The sequence below is a fragment of the Melanotaenia boesemani genome, chromosome 15 (assembly GCF_017639745.1).
Source record: "Melanotaenia boesemani isolate fMelBoe1 chromosome 15, fMelBoe1.pri, whole genome shotgun sequence".
NCBI classification, from domain to species: Eukaryota; Metazoa; Chordata; class Actinopteri; order Atheriniformes; family Melanotaeniidae; genus Melanotaenia; species Melanotaenia boesemani.
The window spans coordinates 11,306,291-11,329,601 of NC_055696.1; the positions used below are offsets into that span (position 1 = coordinate 11,306,291).

The following is a 23,311-nucleotide window of genomic DNA, read 5'->3' on the forward strand; positions in this document are numbered from 1 at the left end:
GTCTGTGTGTAGCTTGGTGTGTCAGATGTAAGCATTTCAAAGTTGTGCTTTTGCACGTCATATCCTACCTTCTGTCCAGTACCGATGAATGATCTGTCTTCTGGATGAGCTCCAGGGCTCTGAGGGGTTAATTGTGGTCCTTCCTCAAAACTCTCTTCTGGGCTCTCCACTGTCAAACCGGACACCTCATCCAGGATGTCCTCTGCAAACAATGACAAAAAGACAAAGCTGATGGGAGTGCACATGTGCTTCATGCATTGAATATTTGCCACTTTTCTCAGACACCCAGTTATAGCCTCAAAGTTAAAGTTATAATGTATATATATGTATATAAAATCCAAAACTGATATGTATTACATAGAAAATCCAATATTCAATAGTCAACAAGCACTAAATTGATCAGATTTTCTTTTCTACACATGCATGTTCAATATAAATAACATTGTCTGGGATCTTACTGGATATATGCACTTCTGGTTTGGAAAAAGTAGCTTATAGAAAGCCATATATTCTCATTTGCTTTTTATATTATTTACTTTACAAACAGCACCCCCTTGTTTCTTTTAGGATATGCTGAAAAAGTAATAAAAACATGCTCATAAATGGGTCCTTCTCTTGCAACCGTATCAGATTAGTTATTCTGTCCATGTTTGGGAGAGTTCTCCAATTTAAAGTCTCCTCTGTGTTAAGAAATCTTGCACACCAGCCTTCTCTTAAGCATGACATCATCAGTGACCTCCATCTGGCTACTGAAGTATTTTACTCTCCATCTGACCCTCTGCATATGGTACATCCTCAGCAATGACAGTTTCACACTGCTGAAAGATTTATATTAATATTCATGCTGCTATGAGTCCCTGTATAAACAAAGCCAGATTGTCATCTTGTGCATTACAAACCCCTGTTTCTAAGGAATACAAATGGTGCCCTTGCAAAAATAAAAAGAGCAGGTCAGAGGAAGGCTGGCAGCTGCCTGCAGGTTAGTTATCAGACAGCATTCATGCATAATTAGCAGACCACCCTTTTTGCCCCCTGCAGATAGTGATGCATCTTGCTTTTTTTTCCTCTCACTATATGAGGTTGGGGGTTTTGGCCATGGATGATTGTACTATAAAAATATTCACATATCCTGAATGAAAAACAAAAACCTATGATACAACATGGGATTTTCACCTTCACAAACTACAAACATAAAACATACAAACAAACAAAAAAAAAACTTAAAAGAAAGCTTGCTATGTTTGAAAGTGGAGACTGTACCTGTACATCCACTAAAAAATTTACCATTGTTAAAACAAAAACTATCAAGTGGCTAACCCTTTTTACTTTTTATAATAAACATAAAGTCTTACCATGACTCTGGGAGAAGATGTCTGTGGTTGGGTCTTGTTCCCCTTCAGATCGCCGAGGTGGAAGGGTGCACAGCACCTGCGGGTCCAGCTGGGGCAGGGCACTGACGCTCAAGGTTAACATATGGTTTACAAATGCAGCCCTCATATCATCCATTTGGAGGGCAGATGCAGGTTTGTCGTTGAGAAGAAGAATCTCATCCCCTGCTTTCAAACCTGATGGGGCATTTAAAAGGAAGAAGGGGGAAAAATGCAACATTAAAAATGTACAGGACAGCAAAATAACAGCAACTTGTTCTTGAAAGAGGTTTGATTTTGAGAAGTAATACTCCACACCAGAAATGACAAAAAAATTATGTTTTTTTTTTTTAAAAAAAGGGAAGAAAAACACTCAACAAGTCTCAAGGTTATCCATTAGGGTCATGACCTAACACAAAACACCATCCAACACAATGCTTATCCTGATAGGTGATAATGTGGACAAATGATCTACACAAACAACATTTGAGCACCAGACTTCTCAACAGCAGCTCTGAGACTAATCAGACATGTTGGGACTCTAATGTGTTCCAATACATTAAAAATGCATCCTTCCATGCTTGCTTGCTTGCGGCAAATACTGATTTAACAAGACAGGATGGAAGGTGGGAGGGAGAGTGCAATGTCTGTCTATTTCTGTCCTGTCGTGTCATCTGATATATTTTTCATATGGTAGTATATATGAAAGGGAAGCCACTAACTTCACTGGCACACAGCTTTAGTCTGAGGCTTTTTCTCTTTCCCCTCCCCTTGTCCAGCACTGTGCTCAGCACTGTTAATTGAGAATTAGTACTCAATCAGCCAACTCCACCAGTTAAACCTGATTGGTTGTGACAGCTGTTTAAGGGACCTGGCAGCGATCTCACCTCCCCTCAGTGCAGAATTAAGTATCACAAAGGGATTTTGGTCCCATTAACACAACCACAACTGGTCCTGAATACTTCCACCAACTTCTGTTACACTTTAAATTATCTGTAGAGTGATAAAAACAGCAGACACTAAGAAGACATTCAGAAAATGCTGCCATAAACGGATACATGAAAGGAGACACACATCATTATAGAGATAAACACACAAGGCACACATTTAGCCATAAGTTATGACCTAGTTGTCTGGGATGTGAAATATCAGCTGGAGCAGTCTTTATAGCGATAACCCCTCTGGCCATATACTGCTGCATGTCTGTGTCTATATGTGTGCTACAAATGCAATTCTGTGGAACTGGGGGAGAAGGAAAAGAACTTAGAGTGAAAAACAGACCCTTTTGAGTTCCTTGCCCACTGCTGTGCTCTGGATAATCACTTCCAATCACTATTTATTCTCCCAACTCTTAAAAGAACTACATGCATACATGTACAGGCTTATTACAGTGTACATGTGAATCTACTTACACAATGCCTGGCATACTGTTGTTGCATGAATTCTGTGATGCAGCAAAACATAGTAATATTGCAGGAAGACTTATTCTTTTAACTGGATGTCACAAGCTTTTTCTCTCTCTACAGAGATGGATAGTCAGTACAGCTATATCCTCTGGCTACTGGCAGACTGCTAAGCTAGCAGCTTTTAGATTGCTAATACACAGGAGGCCACAATCTCACACATGAGTAACCTTGGTCTGACCCTGGGGCATAGTAGTGGTGCGTTTTATTTTCTATAAATTAGTGCTGTAGCTACTGAGAGATTGCATGTTTCTCCAACCCATTAGGTCTGCCTTGGTTAAAAGATAGTGACCAGTGAGTGGGGGATGATCTCGAGACCCAGTTTGCTCAAAGCAGACAAAGGAAAGACAAAACTGGCACAAATCTACAGCTCTAGTGCAATCTTTTTTTTACTTTATATTTTATTGAAAATGTGTGCATTTAGGATAAAATCTATAAATTATTTCAATGACAAATGTAAGTCTTTTTTAGAGATGTTGCTGAATGTCCAGATATTTTTCCATTATTACTCTTTTCTATTTAGTGGTTGCTATATTATTTTACATACTGATGGTTTATTTCCTGACAGAGAATGGCCTCTCTATGAGCTCCATTTCTATGCTAGCAATGACTGCCTTTTCAAATCCTCACAAAAGCTCAGGTGTACCAAAATACTGAATCATATAATTTTTATGAAAAGGCTGCTTCACAGTTATGTGCGTACACTTCTCTCGCATCTTCTCCTGATATACTATGCTTCCATTCCAACTTAAAGGAATTTAGCTTTGTTTACTTAGTCGCTGATGTGATGCAAAATACACAAAGATGCCTTGATAAGAAGTCATGTGGAATCAGGTGTTTCTCATGAATTTGAGGGTTGACTATGTAATCTCAGTTTGAAGAGAAACCTGTCCAGAATATGCATGTCTTTTGTTGTTGAAGCAACATAATTAAATTCTTTTACTGGATTTTTATAATTTCTTCTATCTCTAAATATCAGTTCTCAGGACAACAAATGCACAGCATTACACACTTCATATTTGCTTTTTAATAAAAGAATGTACCTTTAGCTGACGCCAGTCCTCCTGTTTTCACCTCAGTAATATGAAGTTGCTGCACTCCATCCTCATCTATAACTGCCACAGAAAAACCTATAGACATGGATAATTAGACACAGTGAGGTTCATTTATTAATTATTTTTGACCTTTCTAAAATATGTCTATTTGACACTTTGCACTGCTGCAGCTTGAATATAAAGCAATTAGATCCACTTAAGACCACAAGTGTACTCAGTGGGTCATCCTCTTTTAGTCATTATCAAAGCATGACTCAAAAAATCCATTAAGAAATCAGTTTGAAACAGAATTTTAAAGTGTGCCAGGAACTGAGGACTAAGGTCACACACAAGCATACCATATCCAATGGTGCAGGACTCGGCTTTGTCAAACCGGATCACCTTGGTAGCTTTGGGGCAAATCTCAATCTCTTTGTAGAGCTGTGGACACATACAGAAAAATGTATTTAATTGGAAAAAGAAAAAGGATGGAAAGCATTGTTGTTAAACGGATTAAGTCAAAGCCATCATATTATTCTGAATAAGATCTATGCTTTAACCTCAAGACCATAGAATCAGCTGTGTGTAAAACAGCACATAAGACAGACATCTGCAGAATGAAATAGCCTTAATTGAGGAGAAATAATAGTGTAATATTATACACTGAGGATGAAAGAGGGAGGATGAGTCCCTGATCAAAAATGGAAGATAAAAGGGTTTTTGAAGAAAAGCATGAATTATGTTACACTTTGAGAAAAGGAGAATTATTTTGGGGGGATTTTTAGGTTTTTGTCAGCAAGTGGGATTGTTTATATGAACAATAAGAAAAAAATGTACACACTTAAACAAGTAGAAATGGGGTTTTCATAGTGCAAACAACACACTTGGAGTACTATTTTGCATAATTTATAGCATATGCAATAATGGCTGTTTCATATCTTTGGGATTTTGTGTGCATTGCAAATCAAATCAGCAACCAAGTCATAAAACATGAACACGTTTGCCTCCATTTCTGCTGATAAATCAAAAGAAATCAATTAATGATAAAATGAAGGTTAAAAAAAAGAAAATAAAACCGGATATGTTTTCTAAACTTACATTGCAATTCATCAAATAGAGAAAAGAAAAAACTGTAAATGATAAATATAATCAAATGACTGTACAATATACATTTGAATACTTGACAGGGGTGATTACAACTCATTACAGTACAAGCATCATGCTACAGCAGTATAATGTGCATTTCCTTACCAGATCAGAAACGTCCTCTTCAAGTTTGGGAATATAAAAAAGCATTTGGTTGTCAACCCACACCTTCACACGTAGGTAGTGGCCAGAAGGATCAATCTTATGAGTCTGTGAACAATAAGACAGGAAAACAATGGGTAAAAGTTGATATTATATTGGAAGAAACTCCTAAATCACACATCTGACCGCAATATATTTATTCACATATTCATATTTATTCTCTCTGTGTTTGATGCTATCACCGTTTGTTTTAAATTAAAGAACTACTTTACATTTTAAAGTCACAAATCAATCAATATCTTCAACTTTATTACAAATACATTATATAGCTACTTGTATCCTCTGACAATATAAAGCAATATAAATAAATCAGCCCATCTGAGTAATTCACATATTTCTAAATCTAATTAACAGGTCCTAGAGCACCAAAAAGGCCTTATCAGGTACCATTACTGCAGCCTTTAATACATCTGCATTCAAGATAATTGCACTTTTTCTGCGGCAATCTGAATTACAAATATGAATTCTTGTCTCTAGTTGTCAACACCCAGCAAAATACAAACATTTTATTGTCTTCATTCAAATACTCCTGATATTGTAAACTCTACAGCTATGAACAATTTTATGGGACAGCATATATATATATATATATATATATATATATATATATATATATATATATATATATAAACTTAACTATTAACATAGATTATTTGTACTTTTAGCAGCTTGACTTCATCGACTTAGTTACTATGTGTGTACAGATTAACACACAGTAAAATTATGTGCTAGCACAGAAAAATAAAGTACTGTTCCTGTCCAGTTTGTTGGAAGGGTTGATTTTTAGTCTGCTATTACCATCTTTCTATGATGTGTTGAGAGCAACATGCAACTTCTAGAAACAATAATATGATACTTTCAATACTCTACCTTGCAGATGGTGCTTAGGATTTCCAGTGCTGTCTCGCCAGGCTGTATGATCGCCAGGACAGGCTGATTGTTCGGCAGACTCACCCAGGAGGGTTTTAGGTAATCAGGAACCCAAATATCACTTTCTACATTTTGTTGAGGAAGACTTTTTACAGAGTCGTGAGTTTTTTTCTGAAAATTTAACACACACAGACACAAATACACAGCTAATTAATCTTTGGGCAGGTATTGTATTGTGTAAAAACAGACAGCAGGTCAAGTTATAATCAATAAACCTTTAAATGCTAAATGAGAAATGGGGAAATCTGCAATATTTTTAGATAATTAGACTAATATGATGGCATATGATGGTGGCCTGTAAGCAGCAGAATATCTGATGACAAAAATGAATACTTCAGTGTTGACAAGAGCCTCTTGATGCCACTGTGTGAGTATGTTATGTGAGTGTGCTTGCATTTTCATGGGTATTCTGTTATAATCACATACAACCTTTAAACCCATCAGTGTACCCTCCAACAACAACAACCTTGCCACCATGTCAGCCTCTTTTCTGTGTCTTTTGTTTGACCTCTCACTGTCTGTAACTTATCTTCTATCAAGTAACAGCATCCACAATTTTCTTTCATTCTCCTATCACAGCCACCCTCCATTAATCATTGCCTCTCCTTCTGTTGCCCTTTCCCCTATCTGTGGATCATCCCATCAGCTCCCTCCTTCCCATCTTTCGTTTATACCATACAATCTGCTGACAGTTAACAATCAGGTCCTCTTGTCCCTGGTGAAAATAACTTATACTTATATGTGTGTGTTTGTGTTCTGTGTTCTGAATTCTTGTACTTCAGAAAAAGTCCAAGAATGGTGGAAATTGAAAGAGTGAGCCATATTTAACAGCAGGTTTTGTTTTTACAAGCACATTAACACACAAGCAAAATACAGATACATAGAGAAGGACACATTTCCTCAGACAGACAGACAACAGACTGGGGGGCCTGTAACCAGTACCTCCCCCAACTCCCTGAACTCCCAGCCCTGCTCGGCACCATCTGGCTTCCCTCCTGGCCTATCTAGGATTCCTCTGCTGGGGGGGGGGGGGGGGGGGGGGGGGGGGGGGGTTCCAGGAGGCATATTAAACTCTCCTGTTCTCTCATTCCCTCTGATACTGACAATCAGATCCCTGGAAGCTGGCATGGGTTAATCAGAGGTGTTCATTAGGGGCTAATCTTGCAGAAAATTTTCACAGTGTAACTGTAAATCTTTGCAATCCAATATTTCCAGCTCTGTTTCCTATTACTTCTTATGCATTTCTTTACGGCCATCCCATACCCTGCCAGCTGAGGTTAGGCGTGGGTGGAAGGAAACTGAGCTCTCATTCTGCCACTGGGGGCCTTTGCAGCTAGAATGGGTTATTGCTACAGTTTCCCTTTCTCTGCAAGGTTCAGTCAGAGACCTAACTTTCCTCTCCCACATCTTTGCTGCCTTTTGATCAGTTTTCATGAAACATAGAAATTGAATATTCCTCCTTGTGCTACCCATGTATAACTGGACACAAGATGTTATAGTTATCACCACCTGTGATAAGATAGTAAACTACAGCAGTCCTGTGCTGACCTAGGGTGATACTGTTTTTACCTTTAGGTATTATTCATCATTTGCAATCCATTTGCAAATTGTGGTCAATATAGCGGACACAAGAGAACACAGATGGTGAAACTGCCAGGCCCTTTGGTAGCAAATGTCTGCATAATTTCTTGAATCATCAGAAAGCTAATGATCTGCAAATATCAAATCAGATTTTCCTCAGTGGGATTGGCAGACAGGAATATCCCTCCAGCTGATAGGCTTTGTGATGCTGATAGAAATGAAATTGCCTGAAGCAAATGAAAAAAGAGATCGAAAACCATCAACAATGATGGGAGAGTGTCGTTTGACAAGCTAAAAAAATAAATAATACCGTGCCGACAAACAAAAAGAATAACAGTGTGAGAATAGTCAGTGTTGGGGGGGGGATAAAGTTCATGTATTGACTAGCATAAGAGAAATAGCAGCAAAAAACTATTAATGCACTACAAATAAACTCAAGAATCATTTGATGATATAGCAAGACAGATTCTTGCTGATTTTAAAGTTTCATAAGTCTGAAATTTCTCCAATTACTCATCATGGAAGAGTGAAGTGGATGTCTGAAAATATTAAAGCAATGGCTGTCAAATGACTTTAAAATGTTCACTGGCACAGAAGGGTGTTGGCATTTTCTGCCTCCACTAGATAACCCACCAAATCAAGAGCCAGAGCACCAAAAGAATCTGACTTAAGTGAAAAGAGGTGGAAAATCCAGCAATGCTGCTGGCCTCAGGTTCTTAAGAAGCCCCTATCCTATTATAAAATACAAAGGGTCATCAGATGCTCCAGTGATCTTTTTCATGGTTTACAATAAAGCTAAACAATGACAAGTAATTAGCCTGCAGCTACAAGAGTCTGGTTCTCTGTAGTGCATGCCAAACAAAAAGAGAGAAAAGGAGAGAAAGAGACTGATGAAGAACTTTGTGCTTCGCCTCTGGAAGATTATTACTGTTTAGAGGGAAACATTCATTGTATCAACTGTGGCCTTTTCATCTCATTTTGGCTGCAGCATGAGAAACAACAAAAGAAAGGAAGACAAGCTGTGACCTACTTAAGATGACACTAACTATGGACTTTAATATGAAGCTGTCAAAGACATGTAAAGTTTAAGGAGTTGTTATCCTTCACCCACTGCTTTTCTAATTTAGCATTGTTTAAAAAATCTGAATTAGCTGAACTTCCTCCTGACTTTCATTAAAACCCTCAAGTCTTTATTAGCACAGCTCTCCTGGTTTCAGCTGCTCTCGCTGGACTCCACACAGCTGTCCTGATTTATTTATTTTTTTGCCTTGAAATCATCTTCAAAATACTGATGTAAGACAAATCTTGTGACTATTCAATACCTTTAATAAGTTAGTTTATAAATGGCCTCTGTGTAATGGTGGAGTGTTATTATGGTGCTCATGACTTGTAAAGTTGGCTTACAGATCTTTCACTGGCAGAGTCTTCAGACATGCGCTCCAAGGGTTTTCTCACAGGCTCCATCCCATCAACAAACACCTATAAGAACAAAGAGCATAATAGATGCATCATGCATGGAACAGATAATAAACAGTGATGAATACAAATAAACAAAAGTGTCATATAATTTCTGTAGCACTTCTAGATAATTGTCATAAATGTCAAGTGGTTAATTTCCAATTTTGACTTGTGAACTGGGCCAAAACCTGATCAACTGAAGGATGTCCCTTAGTCTTCCTCTTGGAAACTGTGTCCAGACCCCACAGGGAGGAGAAACGGCTTCGGCGTTTACTGAAGGTACGAGGCAAAGCCTGGTTCCGTCTCCTGATGCTGCTTTCAGTCCGGGCAGACACCTGGGACAGTGATTTTCACAGAAAACATGGCATGAACCTTAAATAGCCTTAAATCTGCAACTTAATTAGAATACACAAAAACTCTTCTTCATAGAGAAATTTTTCAAAACTTCAGTTTGTATTGTCTTTATTTTTATTTTTAGTGAGCATCTCAGGTTTTCTGAAAACAGCAATAAACACATTTTCAGAGATGGTACTTGTAAATGCTTTCAACCTCTCATCTTGTTCACTGACCTACTACAGGAGCATAGACAAACAGCTCTTGGCATTTCTGGGTTAATTCACACTCATCTGCTGGACTATGAGCAATTTAGATTCACTATGCAAGTCCACAGTATGCACTTGTGTGGTGGATACACAAAGCACATACTGGCTCTTCACCAGTCATTGCTCGTGAGATGCACACACTTCAAACATAACAGATCAAACTGTCCTTAAGATGTTTCTTACATAAGCTTCGTGCATGTGGGTCTTTTACCACCTGCCTTATTGCTTTTTTTTTTTTTTTTTTTTTTTTTTACTAAAGATAATAACAACCTGGTGAACAGAAGGAATTAATGTATGAGAAAAATGAAAATAAAATAACCAAAAGTAGTTCCTATTATGTGGGAGTAAAACCATCTAAGAGAGAGGAGAGAGGAGAGTTAACTTTTGCTCTAGGCAAAATGAATGAATTAATTTGAAATGTTTTAAATGTTGTCAATTGGTTGCCAGGATTCTTTCTTTATTCGATTAATCTTTCATTTTAATTTAAATATTGTCTTTTATAAGTGGCAAAATTTAATTATGTAAAACAATAGACAAAAGAAATAAAAGAAGAGAGTAAAAAATAAGGCAGAGAAATAAAAGGCAAGCGAGACTGAAGAAGACAGACACAGACAAAGGACATGAGGGTGCAGACAGTAAAGGGAAAGTTGGGGGGTGGGTGTGGGCAGGGGGCAGTGAGTGTTAAGCCTGTTTGTGGGAAACTGCCTCAGGGATGGCAGCTTACTAACAGAGTTTATATTGATTCACCAATCACAAAATAACACAGTTGATGCCTGATGTTGAGTGTGTGTGAGCGAGAGAGGGTTAAATATGTTTGATATATCCAGTGGCTTGGATAACAGCAATATTTTTGCACTGCATTTGCTTTACTTTGCCGGCCTCAGTGATACTTGGCAGAGTATATAGCTGCATGATACCCAACAGCATATACATTATTCAGTCACAGCATTAAAACTGGTTGCCTTCTGCTGCATGTGTGCTGCTGCTGGTGCTGCCAAAACAGCTTAAAGTCATTGAGGCATAACTTATATCTGTGGTATCAGGCACCAAAATGTACATTTTTCCAGTACAGATGCTTGACCAGACTGAGTTGTAGGCATGTTTTGCAGTGTGACAAAGCACGTAATCCAACTGAACGAAGCAAATGCCATCTGAGAATAGAGCTTCAGTAACGGAGAGTAGGTGGTCTGCAACTACGTCAACAATTACATACACAGTGACAGTTATCCAAATTAACATTTCAAACCCATTGTAAGCACTTTTGGGATCTGATTGGCTGGTAATTGCTTCCAAACATGTGCCTTATGTCCCCATAATTGTGTTGCTTGTTGAAGGTTGTCCTTCCTTGGGCCATTGTTGGTATGTGCTAACTAATGTTTACTTGGAAGACCACACAAGAGACAAGCTTATAAATCACACTTCTGATAGATGCGACTGTTATAAGAATATCAGTATTATACACTTCACCCTTCAGTGGTTTTTATTGCACTGATCAATTTCAATCATTCCATGAATGATGGTATTTCATTCCGTACATTCTTGAGGCGCTTCACACACCAAAGAACGTGGTATGAAGCACAGACTTCATGACTTGGCTTTTAGCCACAAGGTAAAGCTGTCAACAGCACATACAAAAGTACGAATTAGAAGATTGTTTCATTATCATCTCAAGCTTTCAGGTAAGTTTCAGTGAGAATGCATGACAGGCAACACTGATGTAAGGCGAGAGAGGAGTACAAGTCCTCGCAGACAGGACATTTTTTGCCTTTTAAATCTCTGAAAAGGATTATAAGGCTGCAAAGAGGCTGACACTGACATTCATTTCTGTAACAAAAAAATCTGTACTGTTTTAATCAGTTATTTTGTGTTTTATTCAAAGGTTAAATGCATTGCATTTTGAGCATTTCTCAGAGAAACAGAAATTCTTGCTTTCAGTAGGCGTATGTGACAAGACGTTCGCAGCCGCATAAACACACCCACTCTCCAAGCTGGGCTGTTATTGAGGGCCGACAGTTGGGAACCTCACACGCAATGCCTACTGGAACATGCAGAGGCATGTGACACGGAGTTTAAGTTTTACATTTATGAGCAAAGTTAATGTACTTCTACTTAAGAAAACACTTGTAATACAGTATATGGTGAGATGAATAAAAATTACTGAATGAATGTGTAAGAGTATTTTTGATCATACCAGTGCATGGAAGGAAGAAACAGAGAAAATGCCCAAGCGACCCATGGCCAGTTTGGTGGGACGTGAAGCAAAACCCAAGAGGCGTTTGGGATTGGGAGGTTCGCCACCCTGCAGACTGGCCAGGTAGCAGCGACAGCGGAAAAGATCGATGTGGAACCGCTCCAAGTTCTGCTCCCACAAGAAGATCTGACAGTAGGAAGGAATATAATAAAAAGTGAAATGGATTTATTTATGATTATGCAACATCAGCTAACTAAAATCCCTCCAGATTCAGCTACTAATGAAAACCACAACATAAATTAAGAAAAACAAAAATTAAACAACCTGCATAAAGGTTCACTTGGTGTTACATGGATGTTTAGTTGTTTGTTTAGGAGGAGTGAGATGTGGGAGTGCTAAAGCTCCTGTGGAGAGGTATTACTCACCCTCACAACCCACACCAGTTTCCGACATGCTGTGTTATGTGCAGAACATCCCAGAGTGGGCCGTGGGAGGAGGAACACAAGGACACACACATACACTCAAACTAGACTTAATTGCATTAGTTCTTGCTATCACCTGTTCATCCCACAGCTTCATATAAAATTATAAATTTCTTTGTTCATTTTTAATTCAACACAAGTCTCAGTGTGTGTGTGTGTGTGTGTGTGTGTGTGTGTGTGTGTGTGTGTGTGTGTGTGTGTGTGTGTGTGTGTGTGTGTGTGTGTGTGTGTGTGTGTGTGTGTTAAATTACACTTGTTGTGAAAAGTTGACATCAACAACTTCCTGGTACTTTTTATGAAACATTTTATTCTCTGAGAGTCCTCCGAATGCCACACACACAGATATAAAGGCAGAAACTTCCTTAGGTATGAAGGCTTATTTTTAATTATGATATTCTCAAGCTACCTTGCAATGTTTACATGTGATGCTGCTTTAATATTCAGCAGCAACCCCAGACATGCATGGGATAAAATGAAGGCTTTGTTTCAGTGAAAGTGTACAGAATTGATCCGGTGTAGAAAATCTAGCAGAGACTCTCGAGAACAGCTATTTAAAAAGAAAAAATAGAAGGATTAGGGAGGGATCTTAGGTTTACCTTCCTGCTATTGTAGGCTTTGCATGTGTTTCAACATGTGCTATGGATATTCTGCATTATGCTGCACTTGCATGTGTTTATAAATGAGCACCAGTTGGGATATTTGAAAACATCTGTGGTCGGACGTGCTTATGAGGAACATTTTGTCTCAATGACGCCACCCAGACAAGATGATTTAGTGCCAAAATTTCAGTGAGTGAGAGTATGGTTGCACTTCAAATGTGCAAAGATATGTATCTGCAAAGCCCCTTAGGTGTTTTTGCACTTTTAAGTAAGGCTTGTAACACATGAGATCACAAGTCTGGTTCGCATCAGCATATCGTGGTTGTTTAGTTTTACTCATCTGCTGGTTGATATGAAAAAAGAAAGACTTTTTGAACTTGGGCTTGCTCTATTGTAAGATCAGTGTTATTTTTTATCCCTATCTGTTAGTGTGGTATTTGACCTGTTTTAGATATTGGCACAACTCTAGGCTGCTTACCTGCTCGAGTATGGTCTTTCTCTTTTTGGCATCAGTGACAGTGGACAGTTGCATGTCTCCCATTTTCTTCATTTTCTCATCCATGTCAATCTTTTGCTCCAACTTGCGGATTTCGGTTCGCAGCAGTCGCACTGTATCCTCCCTGTGGTGCTGTCGAGCAAGAGCAGCAGCACATGCAGAGTGGATTGCCGTGATCCAGTTTTCTAGCTCAGTTTGGCCTGATGTCTGTTGAAAGAAGGAAAAAGAGAAAGCAACTTAGGCAATACCAAAGAGGGTATAGAATTGAGAAACTGACAGCTAAAAGGATTGAAGTCTGATTCCTAATATTGGCTTAATAGATGAGGACGTCAGTGTGGCTATAACCTCATCATCATTTTATTAATTATCTTCTTTAAACAGACTAGATGTCTTTGTGGAGAGCTGTCATGAATATAAATAGATTCATTCAAATAGACACAATGATCACTGCAGTGGCTCATGTCACAATATGACAGCGTGGCCTTTAAACATGTCAAACATAAAGCAAACACATGGACATAGGACTGTCGTATCCCCCACACATGATTAAAGGTCATGTATTTGTGGCATACACCCAAAGACACACACACACCCACACAAACAAATCCCCCAAGCAGAACACCATCCATTTGTCTCCACTGGTTTGTGATGCTGACTTGCGAGACAATAAGTCAGCATATAAATATAGCAAGAAGGTCGATGGTTCTTGGCTGGGGGGAGGGGGGGTTCAAACAGAGGCCTTGCTGTATGGATTTGCATGTTCTCCCCGTGTATGTGTGGGTTCTCTCCAGGTACTCCGGCTTCCACCCGCTGTCCAAAGACATGCATGTTAGGTTAATTAGAATGAGTGTCTCTGTGTTGGCACTATTGGGGTGACCTGTGACCTGTCCATGGTGTACCCTGCCTCTCACCTGCTAAATGCTGGGTTAGGCTCCAGCTCCCTCACAATCATTAATGGATGAAGCAGTATAGATAATGGATGGATGGACTCAGAATGATATAGATCTTTATTGTCTTTTTAGACTTATTATATAATGCTTATTTAACTGTCCAAGGGTAATGTCACATGGATGCATAAAATTCCAGTGTTTTTCTCACCTGGAAGAGGAAGGCGTCTCCCACTGAGTTGCTGAGGCAGAAGACGAAGTCTTTCTTGGGATGTTCAGGTACAGCCTGGACAATGCTGTTCTCCACCCACAAGGCATGCTTAGGAACACTGTTATGGTCAATGCATGAGCGACCATCTGATTCATACAGGAAAAGGGTGCAGCCTTGAAAAATACAGAAAAGGATGATTACAAAGATCAGCTACAAAAATGACTGATTTTTTATTGAATTTGGAATTAGTATAAAAAAAAGAAAAAGACAATGAATGTGAATACTTGTTGTTGATTATAAGCACAAACATATAACATGAGGTCAGGACGGTGGGTAGGAACAGTGAAAACAGGCAGGAATGCAGCTGCTGATGTTATATCTTATGCATTTCAAGAGGACCAGATTGGATTAGACACAGATCCTGGCGTAAAATTAAATTGTGATGAGGCAAAGCAGAGGTAATGTACCGCCACAGAGAGGAGTGTGAGAGAGGACAGTCAGGGTGACAAGCAAGGGCATGGACTGTGTTTATTCTGATGTGATTACAGTCTAAAAGAAGAAACAGTGTGGGAGATTGATCGAGCTGGGGTCAGGTGCAATGCTTTTCTGAATGTGACATTACAGCTGCAAGATTTTGTTTATAATAAGCTGTTTTCCATAACAAGAACTTGCAAAGAATATTAGACAGGGAGCATCATGATAGCATCAGGCTCTGAGCTAAACAACAAGCAAGAAAATGTCTCCAGCGGCAATCTTCCTCTCTATTCAATATCAAAGCTATAGAAAGCCCAAAGTAATCTTAAGCATAAAACTAATCTTAAGCATAAAAAGAATGAACATGTGCAGCACCTTTCAGAGACACCCAGTACTGTTTCCACTTGCGTCTTGTTGCAGGTTCCACCTTCTTGTTTTTCTTATGAACCAGGAAGTTCTTCACAGCCAGAGCCCCAGCTTTCCTGACTGTGCCTTGAGCACAGCTAATCACAGTGTCAGATGGATACACACTGCTGAGGGTGCCACTACTCTGCTCATCACTTAAAGCTGACCCTGCCTCCTCCGTGCAGTCTCGGCCCAGATTTGTCTGATAAGACAGTGATTGAGACATGAAGAGATCAGAAACATAGAGAATTTACCAGAAATACTTTGATTTTAAAGAAATGCACACTGATGGAAAAAGTAACAAACCCAGACTTGACTGTCCAGCTCCTTCCGGAAGTTTTCATACACTCCTCCCCTGCTTCCATCACCCCCTCTTCCCTCTCCTCCACCAGCACTGCTGCTCCCACTGTCGCTCCCATTAAAAACACTGCTCTCAGTGGCTGAGTACACTGAGAAAGAGGCAGACATGGCTTTACATCGCCGGGAAACCAGTTCTCCATCTCCATCTATCTCTGTGGCAACACCATCAATTCCGCTGTCGCCATATTCACTTCCCTCACCCAAGACACCAGAGATGTCCTGTTAAAAAAAAAAAGAAGAACAGCTGAAAACAGATGCAACATAAACAGGAGGGACAGTCTAAATGCAAACTTGTGAAAGTATGTAGCTTTCTGACTGACCTGAATAACTGATCTGACAGTCTACATAATACAAGAAGTTAGTTCTCTCAAATCAATCTCACAGTCTAAACTACACAAGAGGTTTCAAAGCTTGCAGTTGTGTGCATATAGTGCATGCTGCTTAGAGGCCTGAGTACATCAAATCTGTTCATGTTTTCCAATGCATCCCCAATATAAGAAAGCTTTTCACTTTTGTCCATCCTTTCACCAAAGAGGGTCTCCCTCTGTTCTTTTCCCTCCTTGTTTTGCTTTTTCTGTTTTGTGTTGTCTATTTATATCTAACAACCCCCTCCGCCTGGATAGATGAATTTATAATAAGCACTTAGGCTGATCTGCTCTCCAAGGTTGCTTGTGGGTTGTGGGAATGAGATGGACAAAAAGCTCGGTTTACTGTTTTCGTACTCTTCTCTTATTTGGTTTTTTTTTTTAAGTGCATTGCAGAAACAATGACAGAAAATACAATAACTATTGGTTTATTTGTTTATTTTATTTAAATTTCTATTGATAGATGCCTCTTCTCCTACTCTTTAGAGCTTTAGAGAGATGATAAGAACATCTTTTAAATTATGCTCGATATGTCTGTTGTGTATACTTATGTGTGAAAGAGCGTGTGTGGGAGAAGAAGCCCACTTTCTATATGAATCCTTGTAATCCCTTTTCATGAACTGGAAAAAAATAGGCTTGAATTTGCAAACATACAACATGCTTACACATTTCTGCAGGAAATATCCCTGGTTGTCAACAAAATGTTAATTGCTGAACTGACAGTTGTCCCCTGTGATGTATGAACCTTCTGAACTTCCTGGACACTACTGGTAAACAAAGTGCTCTATTATTCTCTGTTTATTGCAGAAAGGAGAAGGGGAAAATACCAAACCAAGTATCAAAGGAAGTCTTTTATCCTGATCAGTGTTTTGTCTGCTTTGCATATTTATACATACATTTGTGAAATGCGATCAAACCTGAGTAGTTTGTGCACGCCGTCCCTGGAAGGCAGGGCACGGTGCAGCAGGGATCCCCAGCCCTGATAAGCCTTCAGAGAGACAGTGAGAGCGTCGACAGGGGAGCGTGAATGCTCCGTACCCGCCACTGTCCTCCTCAGTTGGAGACATCAACCCGTCTTCCCCTTCTCCATCTCCATTGCACTCTGCCTCTCTACTGTTTTTAACATAGCGACTCCTCTGCCCCCGGAGGCCAGGACTCTGCTGGCTGCACAGATGGTCCAGGGATGACGCCCTTTCAGCTGAGCCTGGAACATACACAGGTGGTTATTGTAGAGTAATGTGTGTATGTGTGTGCATATGAGTGAACAAGGTGAGTATAGTATAGTTCTGATGACTGCTATCAGGCTTTTCATCATATTCAACCTTCTCTTTAACTCTGTGTTGTATGATTTTTGCAATTAACTGTAGATCTGTAGACGTGTGTGTGTGTCTGCAGAGGGGTGATGCATCATTTTTGAGACACCTGACTGCTTATGGCAGCACAGAATACTGAACTCCAACAGCTCCTACACCAGTTAAACTAACAAGCCTGTGATCAACTCAACTGTTGCAAGTGATGGATAGCAACAAACCTGCAATCACCAGATTTTCTGTAATCATTTGTCCCTGCTCAGTGAGAGTCTGCATTTTCTTTCTACCTCCTTCCCTATATCAGTAAATCAAATAAACACCCATACTTATGTGTGCACATATATGAACTATTTTCACAATATTGTTTTTTTTTATGAAATCCAGGAACTTTTTTTTTATTTGTTCTGCGAGTGAAGATTTAAAGTCCAGTCAAGCAGTTGGAGCCACAATGAAAATTCACTTGCAGCACAATAGACTGAATAAAAAAAACCTTTATATCTGTCTTCGTCAAAAATGTATGTGCTTCCATGTGTGTTTACCATCCTCACCTGCACTGCCTCTGGGACATGGGAACTGCTCCTCCTCCTCCTCTTCCTCCCCTCCATCAATCATCTCTTCAGTGCTGGTCAGATGCTCCTGGCTGAGGTCAGACAGTGAGAACTCCAGGCTATCTTCCCTCCACATGTCTGCTGACTTTGACCGCTTTTTTTTAAAATTCCCTCCCTCTCGGGGAGCTTCAGTCATCCGCTGAAGGTATCTTTCCACTCCAATAACATCTCCCTCCCCATCCCCCAACGAGTCCTCTCCTCCATCATGAGCGACAGTATCTGCTTCTGAGGTTTCAGGAGTAGGTGTTGCCAGGGGGTCCTCATCATGCTGATAGGACTCTGGCCTCATTGTCATAGCAACTCGTTGTGTCCAGTGTGGGTTGATGCCGAACTCTCCCAACTCATCTGCTGCATTGAAATGTTCAAGTCCGTTCTCTGCTAAGGATTGTGGGATGCTTGGGGTACTAGAGGAGCGAGTTGAGGTTTCAGAGTTCCTGTGTTCCTGTTTCACTGTTGAGGAATGCCTTGTACGACGGGTGACCAGCTGCTTGTTGGAGAGGCGAATGGAGCGGGATGTGTGCTTACGGGACATATGTCCTGTTCTGTCAACATAGAAACCATTGTCTCCATTCTGACTCTCCACATTTCCCATGATTCAACTGTGGAGCAAGAATAAAAACTTTGTAAAACAATGTCACCATCCCCCCTTAATTTAATCTGACTAATCATAAGCTTAAAAATTAAGGACACACTTAAAGTGATCTCCATCAAACTGTATCTGTGATGTAAATGCAAGTCTGCACTTTTTAGCCGTTAAGGGTGGAAAAGGACAAATTTCTTACTAGAACATGTAACTGTCAGGTGTTTGTAAAGTATTCTTTCATCCATTATTTGATTTACCAACACATGAACTCACAACAGTCAATGTGTGAGAAAGAGGGTTGAGTTTAGACTTTAAAAAGAACTGAACAAAACTTCCATTGTCCTTTTGAATAAGAGAGGTACTGTGCTAAGAGTGAATACTATCTTGGTACCCAAATAAGTCTGTGGTTACAACTACTGAAATCCATCTAAAACAGAAAACTGATGTCAGATGCTCCATTAGACTGTTTACATCTGTACAGTACTGGAATACCATTGTGTTTTAAGCACTTTTTCTAATGAAAATGAAAATTAAAAGAAGCATTGTTCTGTTTAAAAGCAGATAGAAAATATTGTAAGAGGATTTGATGGCTTTTTAATTAACAGTGACAGGTTAAAGCTGGTTTTGCAGTTTCACTGTGAATGCTTTGCATATTTAACTGTCATGCAAATAAAAACAGAGATCAGATAGACACATGTAAGGCAGCAACTCATGTGCCAGTTTTTAGGCCACTTTAACTGATCTTAATAGAGCATGCACACTGACAGAGTAGCACAGAGAATTTTTTGTTTTTATTAAAAATTCCTTTGTAGGATAAACAAAGATCACATACAGACTCTTATAATGTCTTATACAAAAACCTCTCTCTCTTTTTTTAGTTTAAATCTTAATCACTAATCTAAAAAAATTGGGTAATTTAAGTCTTCTGTAGAGTGCATTTGTGATTGAAGACATTATCGAATGGCCTTCAAGTTTATAGGACCACATTAATTTCTGCTTAGTGTTAAATGTTCTACATCAACCGTATTTAGAGATTTAAAATGATCCAGGAATCCAGTTTGTGGAAACTAGTTTCTGTCAACCATGTAGTCTCAGAAACCTCTATTACTAAAAGCTTTTTGTTATTCAAGCACAGGGAACTGCTTAGTCAACTGCTGTCAGATCAGTTTGTCCTCTGTGAATCACGCATCATCATAGTGCACACCATCATCTCTCAGCGTGGGCTCAGACTGCAGGGAGAGTGACTAAAAATCTGTTTTAACAAGTTTTTTTTTTTTTCTCTTGCATTGAAATCAAGAATCTACTAAACAAATCTACATAGGGTAATGTCAAATAAGAAAAGGAACCCCAAAATACCTGCAATTATCTATGGTTGAGCAGTGGCACCACTATCTTCCCCTCATCAGCATTATTTCATCTTCCACTGACCTCATGTTCCACACAGGCTTATAGGTTGGTGTCAGTTAACCTTTGGAGAAAGAAGAAGGTAAGTGTTTTAGTGGGGCTCTCACAGCATCACAGATCAAAAGAGACGCGTCCAGATAAACAACTGTAGATGGATCTGCAAGGTGTATTGTATAAAGAATTACAGACAATCATTTTGTTCATTGCAGGACAATATAACACACAGAAAAGCAAGAAATATTATCAAGAACAAAGCAGTTTGGTGCATCCTGACAGTCACTGCCCACCCAAAACTAGGCAGACATGCACAGACATGTGCACAAGACATTTTGGGAAAACACCCCTTGTCTCCCTGCAGACAAAGAAACAGGAGCAGACATACACATTGTTGGTAAAATGAAAGAAGATGAAAGAAGCTCTGGAGTATGATTTACTACTTAAGACTCAATTAAACGATCCTTGCCAACACAACCTAATTTTCTCTAATACCAGCCCTTAGGATAGACCAAGGTTTCCATAACATATTGCATACTCTGTAGTGTGAAGGTATGCCCTCTTGATCGTGTGTATTTGTGTACACATTTCCAGTGAAAAGCAGATTAAAAAATTGTTGTTTTTACACAGAACATGGCAGATCTTGTTTATGATCCTGTTTCGTCAGTACAAGCGTTCAGAAGCATCAATAGTTGTTGGACCGCCTGCTGCCCTCCATGCTTCAAACACAATTATCAGATTTGACTGTGGTCTGATAAGCCAATAAGAAGAAAAACGACGAAAGAAAACCTCTTAGAAGAAAGATAAAGTGCTTATCAGTTAAAAGGCAGATGGCCATCAGCACAGGGTCTGTTTGAAGCGCTTACGTCTGTAGAGACATTTTAGACGTTTTCTCTTCTTTTTCTAGCATTAATATGTTCCTTTGGGACTACATCGTTGGTAGGAATACGATGTTGCTTTCTCCAAACTTTGGCTGCAGCTGCTATTTTTATTACAAGAGTTATCAGATTATTGATAATAATCAGATAACACTGTGCATTTGTTTATTCTCCGGGGTAGAAATACATGTGATCGACTGTGCTACAATTCTGGGAAATATACAAAGATGAGAGTTTAGAAGGAAGAAGTAGAAATTACAACAAGAGAAGTAAAATACTTGGTTGAGCAAATTTATAGAATACATACTGATCATCTTTCACAATGCAGCATGTATGTGTGCTCATGTATTTCAGCTTAGCTAATACAGCAAATTTCATCCCAGCTGTGGGAAACAGTTATATAAGCCAAACGTGACCCTGAGACTTCTCTTCCTCTCCTCCTCTGCCTCTCACTCTGCCCTTTATTCCTCATCACTCCTCTTTCTCATCTTTCCTGATGAGGCAAACCCACGTTCTGTCCACCCACCCACTGTAACAAGCAGAAATACATGACACACACAATACTAATGATTGATAGTCCATACATAGTGGCTGAAAAGAAAGCACTAACCCACTCCTAAAAACCAGCTGTGGACACACAATCAAGCACACAAAAGATATTTGGTTATCAAGAACTTAAAGTCAGATTTTAGAGATGAACTTCACAATGACTGTGCATCACTGTTGCAAAGCTAATATCAGATCAGTTTGTTTCAACGTTTATACTAGGGAAGGTGAAAAACACACACACACACAAAGAGACCAACCAAACAAACAGAACAATCCCATCTGACACCACACAGGGGAAATCAAACTGCTGCCTTTCCTCCGGCTGTGCGGAATCTAAAATGTTTAGTCTCTTCGTTTTTCCTCTCCCTGTGCCCTGCAGCAAGGCACAGGAGACAGAGAGGGATAACAAGAAGAGGAGGGGAGCTCACTGCTAAACCCACACAGAGCTAAGAGGTGAGGCAAGGCTAGAGGCGAAACACACAAGGAAAGAGAGTGTTCAGGTTGGTACAGGCAGAAAAGGGAGGGTAAAAATATTGGGGTACTGTGCAATGAATAGAAATTTGATAGGGGAAAAGGGGGAGGAAGAAATAGAAAAATGACAGAGAAGCAGGAGAGATAAAAAAGAGAGAAATTGGGGGGTCCTATTGTTGTGGAGCTTCAAGTGGATAAATAGACATGTGCTATGTCTGCCTCTCCTCAGGCCTAATTGAGGGAGCCGAGACAAAAGGGAAACATAATTATTCACTCTCTTTCTCTCAGCGTCTCATTTCTCACAGTATATTAGCACATTGAGAAAGTGTATTAACACAGTGCCCCATGCAACTGCAGCCACAGCATCATTACTGTGCAGATATAAGTAAACAAGAACACTGTTAAAGAAGATAAAGTTCCTCATTTTAAGGTTCTTTTTTTTCTTTTGTTTCAATGAAATGTTAATATCAAAAGACTGAAAAACAAAGACATGGCAGAGCATCACACTGAGACTGGAGGTACCAGAAATACCATTGTATTAAAGCTGTCAGACTCTTACTGCCACAAGACAGTTGCATTAAAAAATCTTCAGCACCCATAGGCCTTCATGTCTATCAGACACCTGAACACAGACACTCAAGAAAGTAGGTAGTTTCCTGCGGCACCCACCAGGGTACAATGGCACGCACGCCAAAAAAACATGCACAATCCCAGGAGAAATGTGAGCAGGTTTTTCGACTCACGCATGCACTCACACTCTTTGGAAAAATACCAAGGGCCTGTCAGAACAGCAATGGAGTAGGCACACCCTACACTTCCCCCCTGCCAGTCTTTTCATCCCTGCACCTGTCTCACAGCTCCACCCTAACCTGACATACAGCTCAGCTCTGCAGACTCAAACCGCACATGGCTTGGATGTACTACTGAACAGTACTGTGCAAGTGTAAGGTAAAAATAAAACATGTGTCATTGTTTTTTAAGCCTGTCATAGTCTAGACGTCATCCTAGAGTGGCTGTTGTAACTAAATGCCAGTTATACTCTCTTTATTAATGATCTACATTACCTAAATAAAAATCATCACATATATACTTGTTTTAATATAGATGGTCTTTCACTGAGTTGCATAATTTTTAAGATGGCCACAATCATTTCTGTTAAATTGTGTTAGAGCTTTAGATTTCATAAACAATAAATATGACTCTATAGGCTATTTAGTAAGATAAGTTAACAACCTCCAAGAAAGCAAGTTAAGTTCTATTTTTATGAAGAGTGTCAATATGTAGAGGTGACACTTCTTGCA

General features: G+C 39.4%; 1 protein-coding gene across 3 annotated transcripts in view; it reads right to left on the reverse strand.

Annotated features, from left to right (window-relative positions):
• The window catches only part of LOC121654571 (T-lymphoma invasion and metastasis-inducing protein 1-like), a 54,305-nt gene that overhangs the window by 16,005 nt on the left and 14,989 nt on the right, over positions 1-23,311 (reverse strand). For 2 of the 3 annotated variants that reach the window (XM_042008775.1, XM_042008777.1), the window contains exons 2-17: positions 20,071-20,182; positions 18,072-18,730; positions 17,131-17,417; positions 15,795-16,067; positions 15,459-15,690; positions 14,610-14,782; positions 13,494-13,718; positions 11,935-12,120; positions 9,330-9,476; positions 9,088-9,162; positions 6,043-6,213; positions 5,116-5,220; positions 4,224-4,305; positions 3,874-3,960; positions 1,353-1,565; positions 69-202 (exon numbers count right to left, since the gene is read on the reverse strand). In XM_042008775.1, the coding sequence (XP_041864709.1) occupies positions 69-202; positions 1,353-1,565; positions 3,874-3,960; positions 4,224-4,305; positions 5,116-5,220; positions 6,043-6,213; positions 9,088-9,162; positions 9,330-9,476; positions 11,935-12,120; positions 13,494-13,718; positions 14,610-14,782; positions 15,459-15,690; positions 15,795-16,067; positions 17,131-17,417; positions 18,072-18,723 (3,042 nt within the window). In that variant the 5' untranslated portion in view covers positions 18,724-18,730; positions 20,071-20,182. Of the gene's footprint in view, positions 1-68; positions 203-1,352; positions 1,566-3,873; positions 3,961-4,223; positions 4,306-5,115; positions 5,221-6,042; positions 6,214-9,087; positions 9,163-9,329; positions 9,477-11,934; positions 12,121-13,493; positions 13,719-14,609; positions 14,783-15,458; positions 15,691-15,794; positions 16,068-17,130; positions 17,418-18,071; positions 18,731-18,823; positions 18,902-20,070; positions 20,183-23,311 lie in introns of those variants that run through there. The other variant, XM_042008778.1, reaches the window with a different exon arrangement.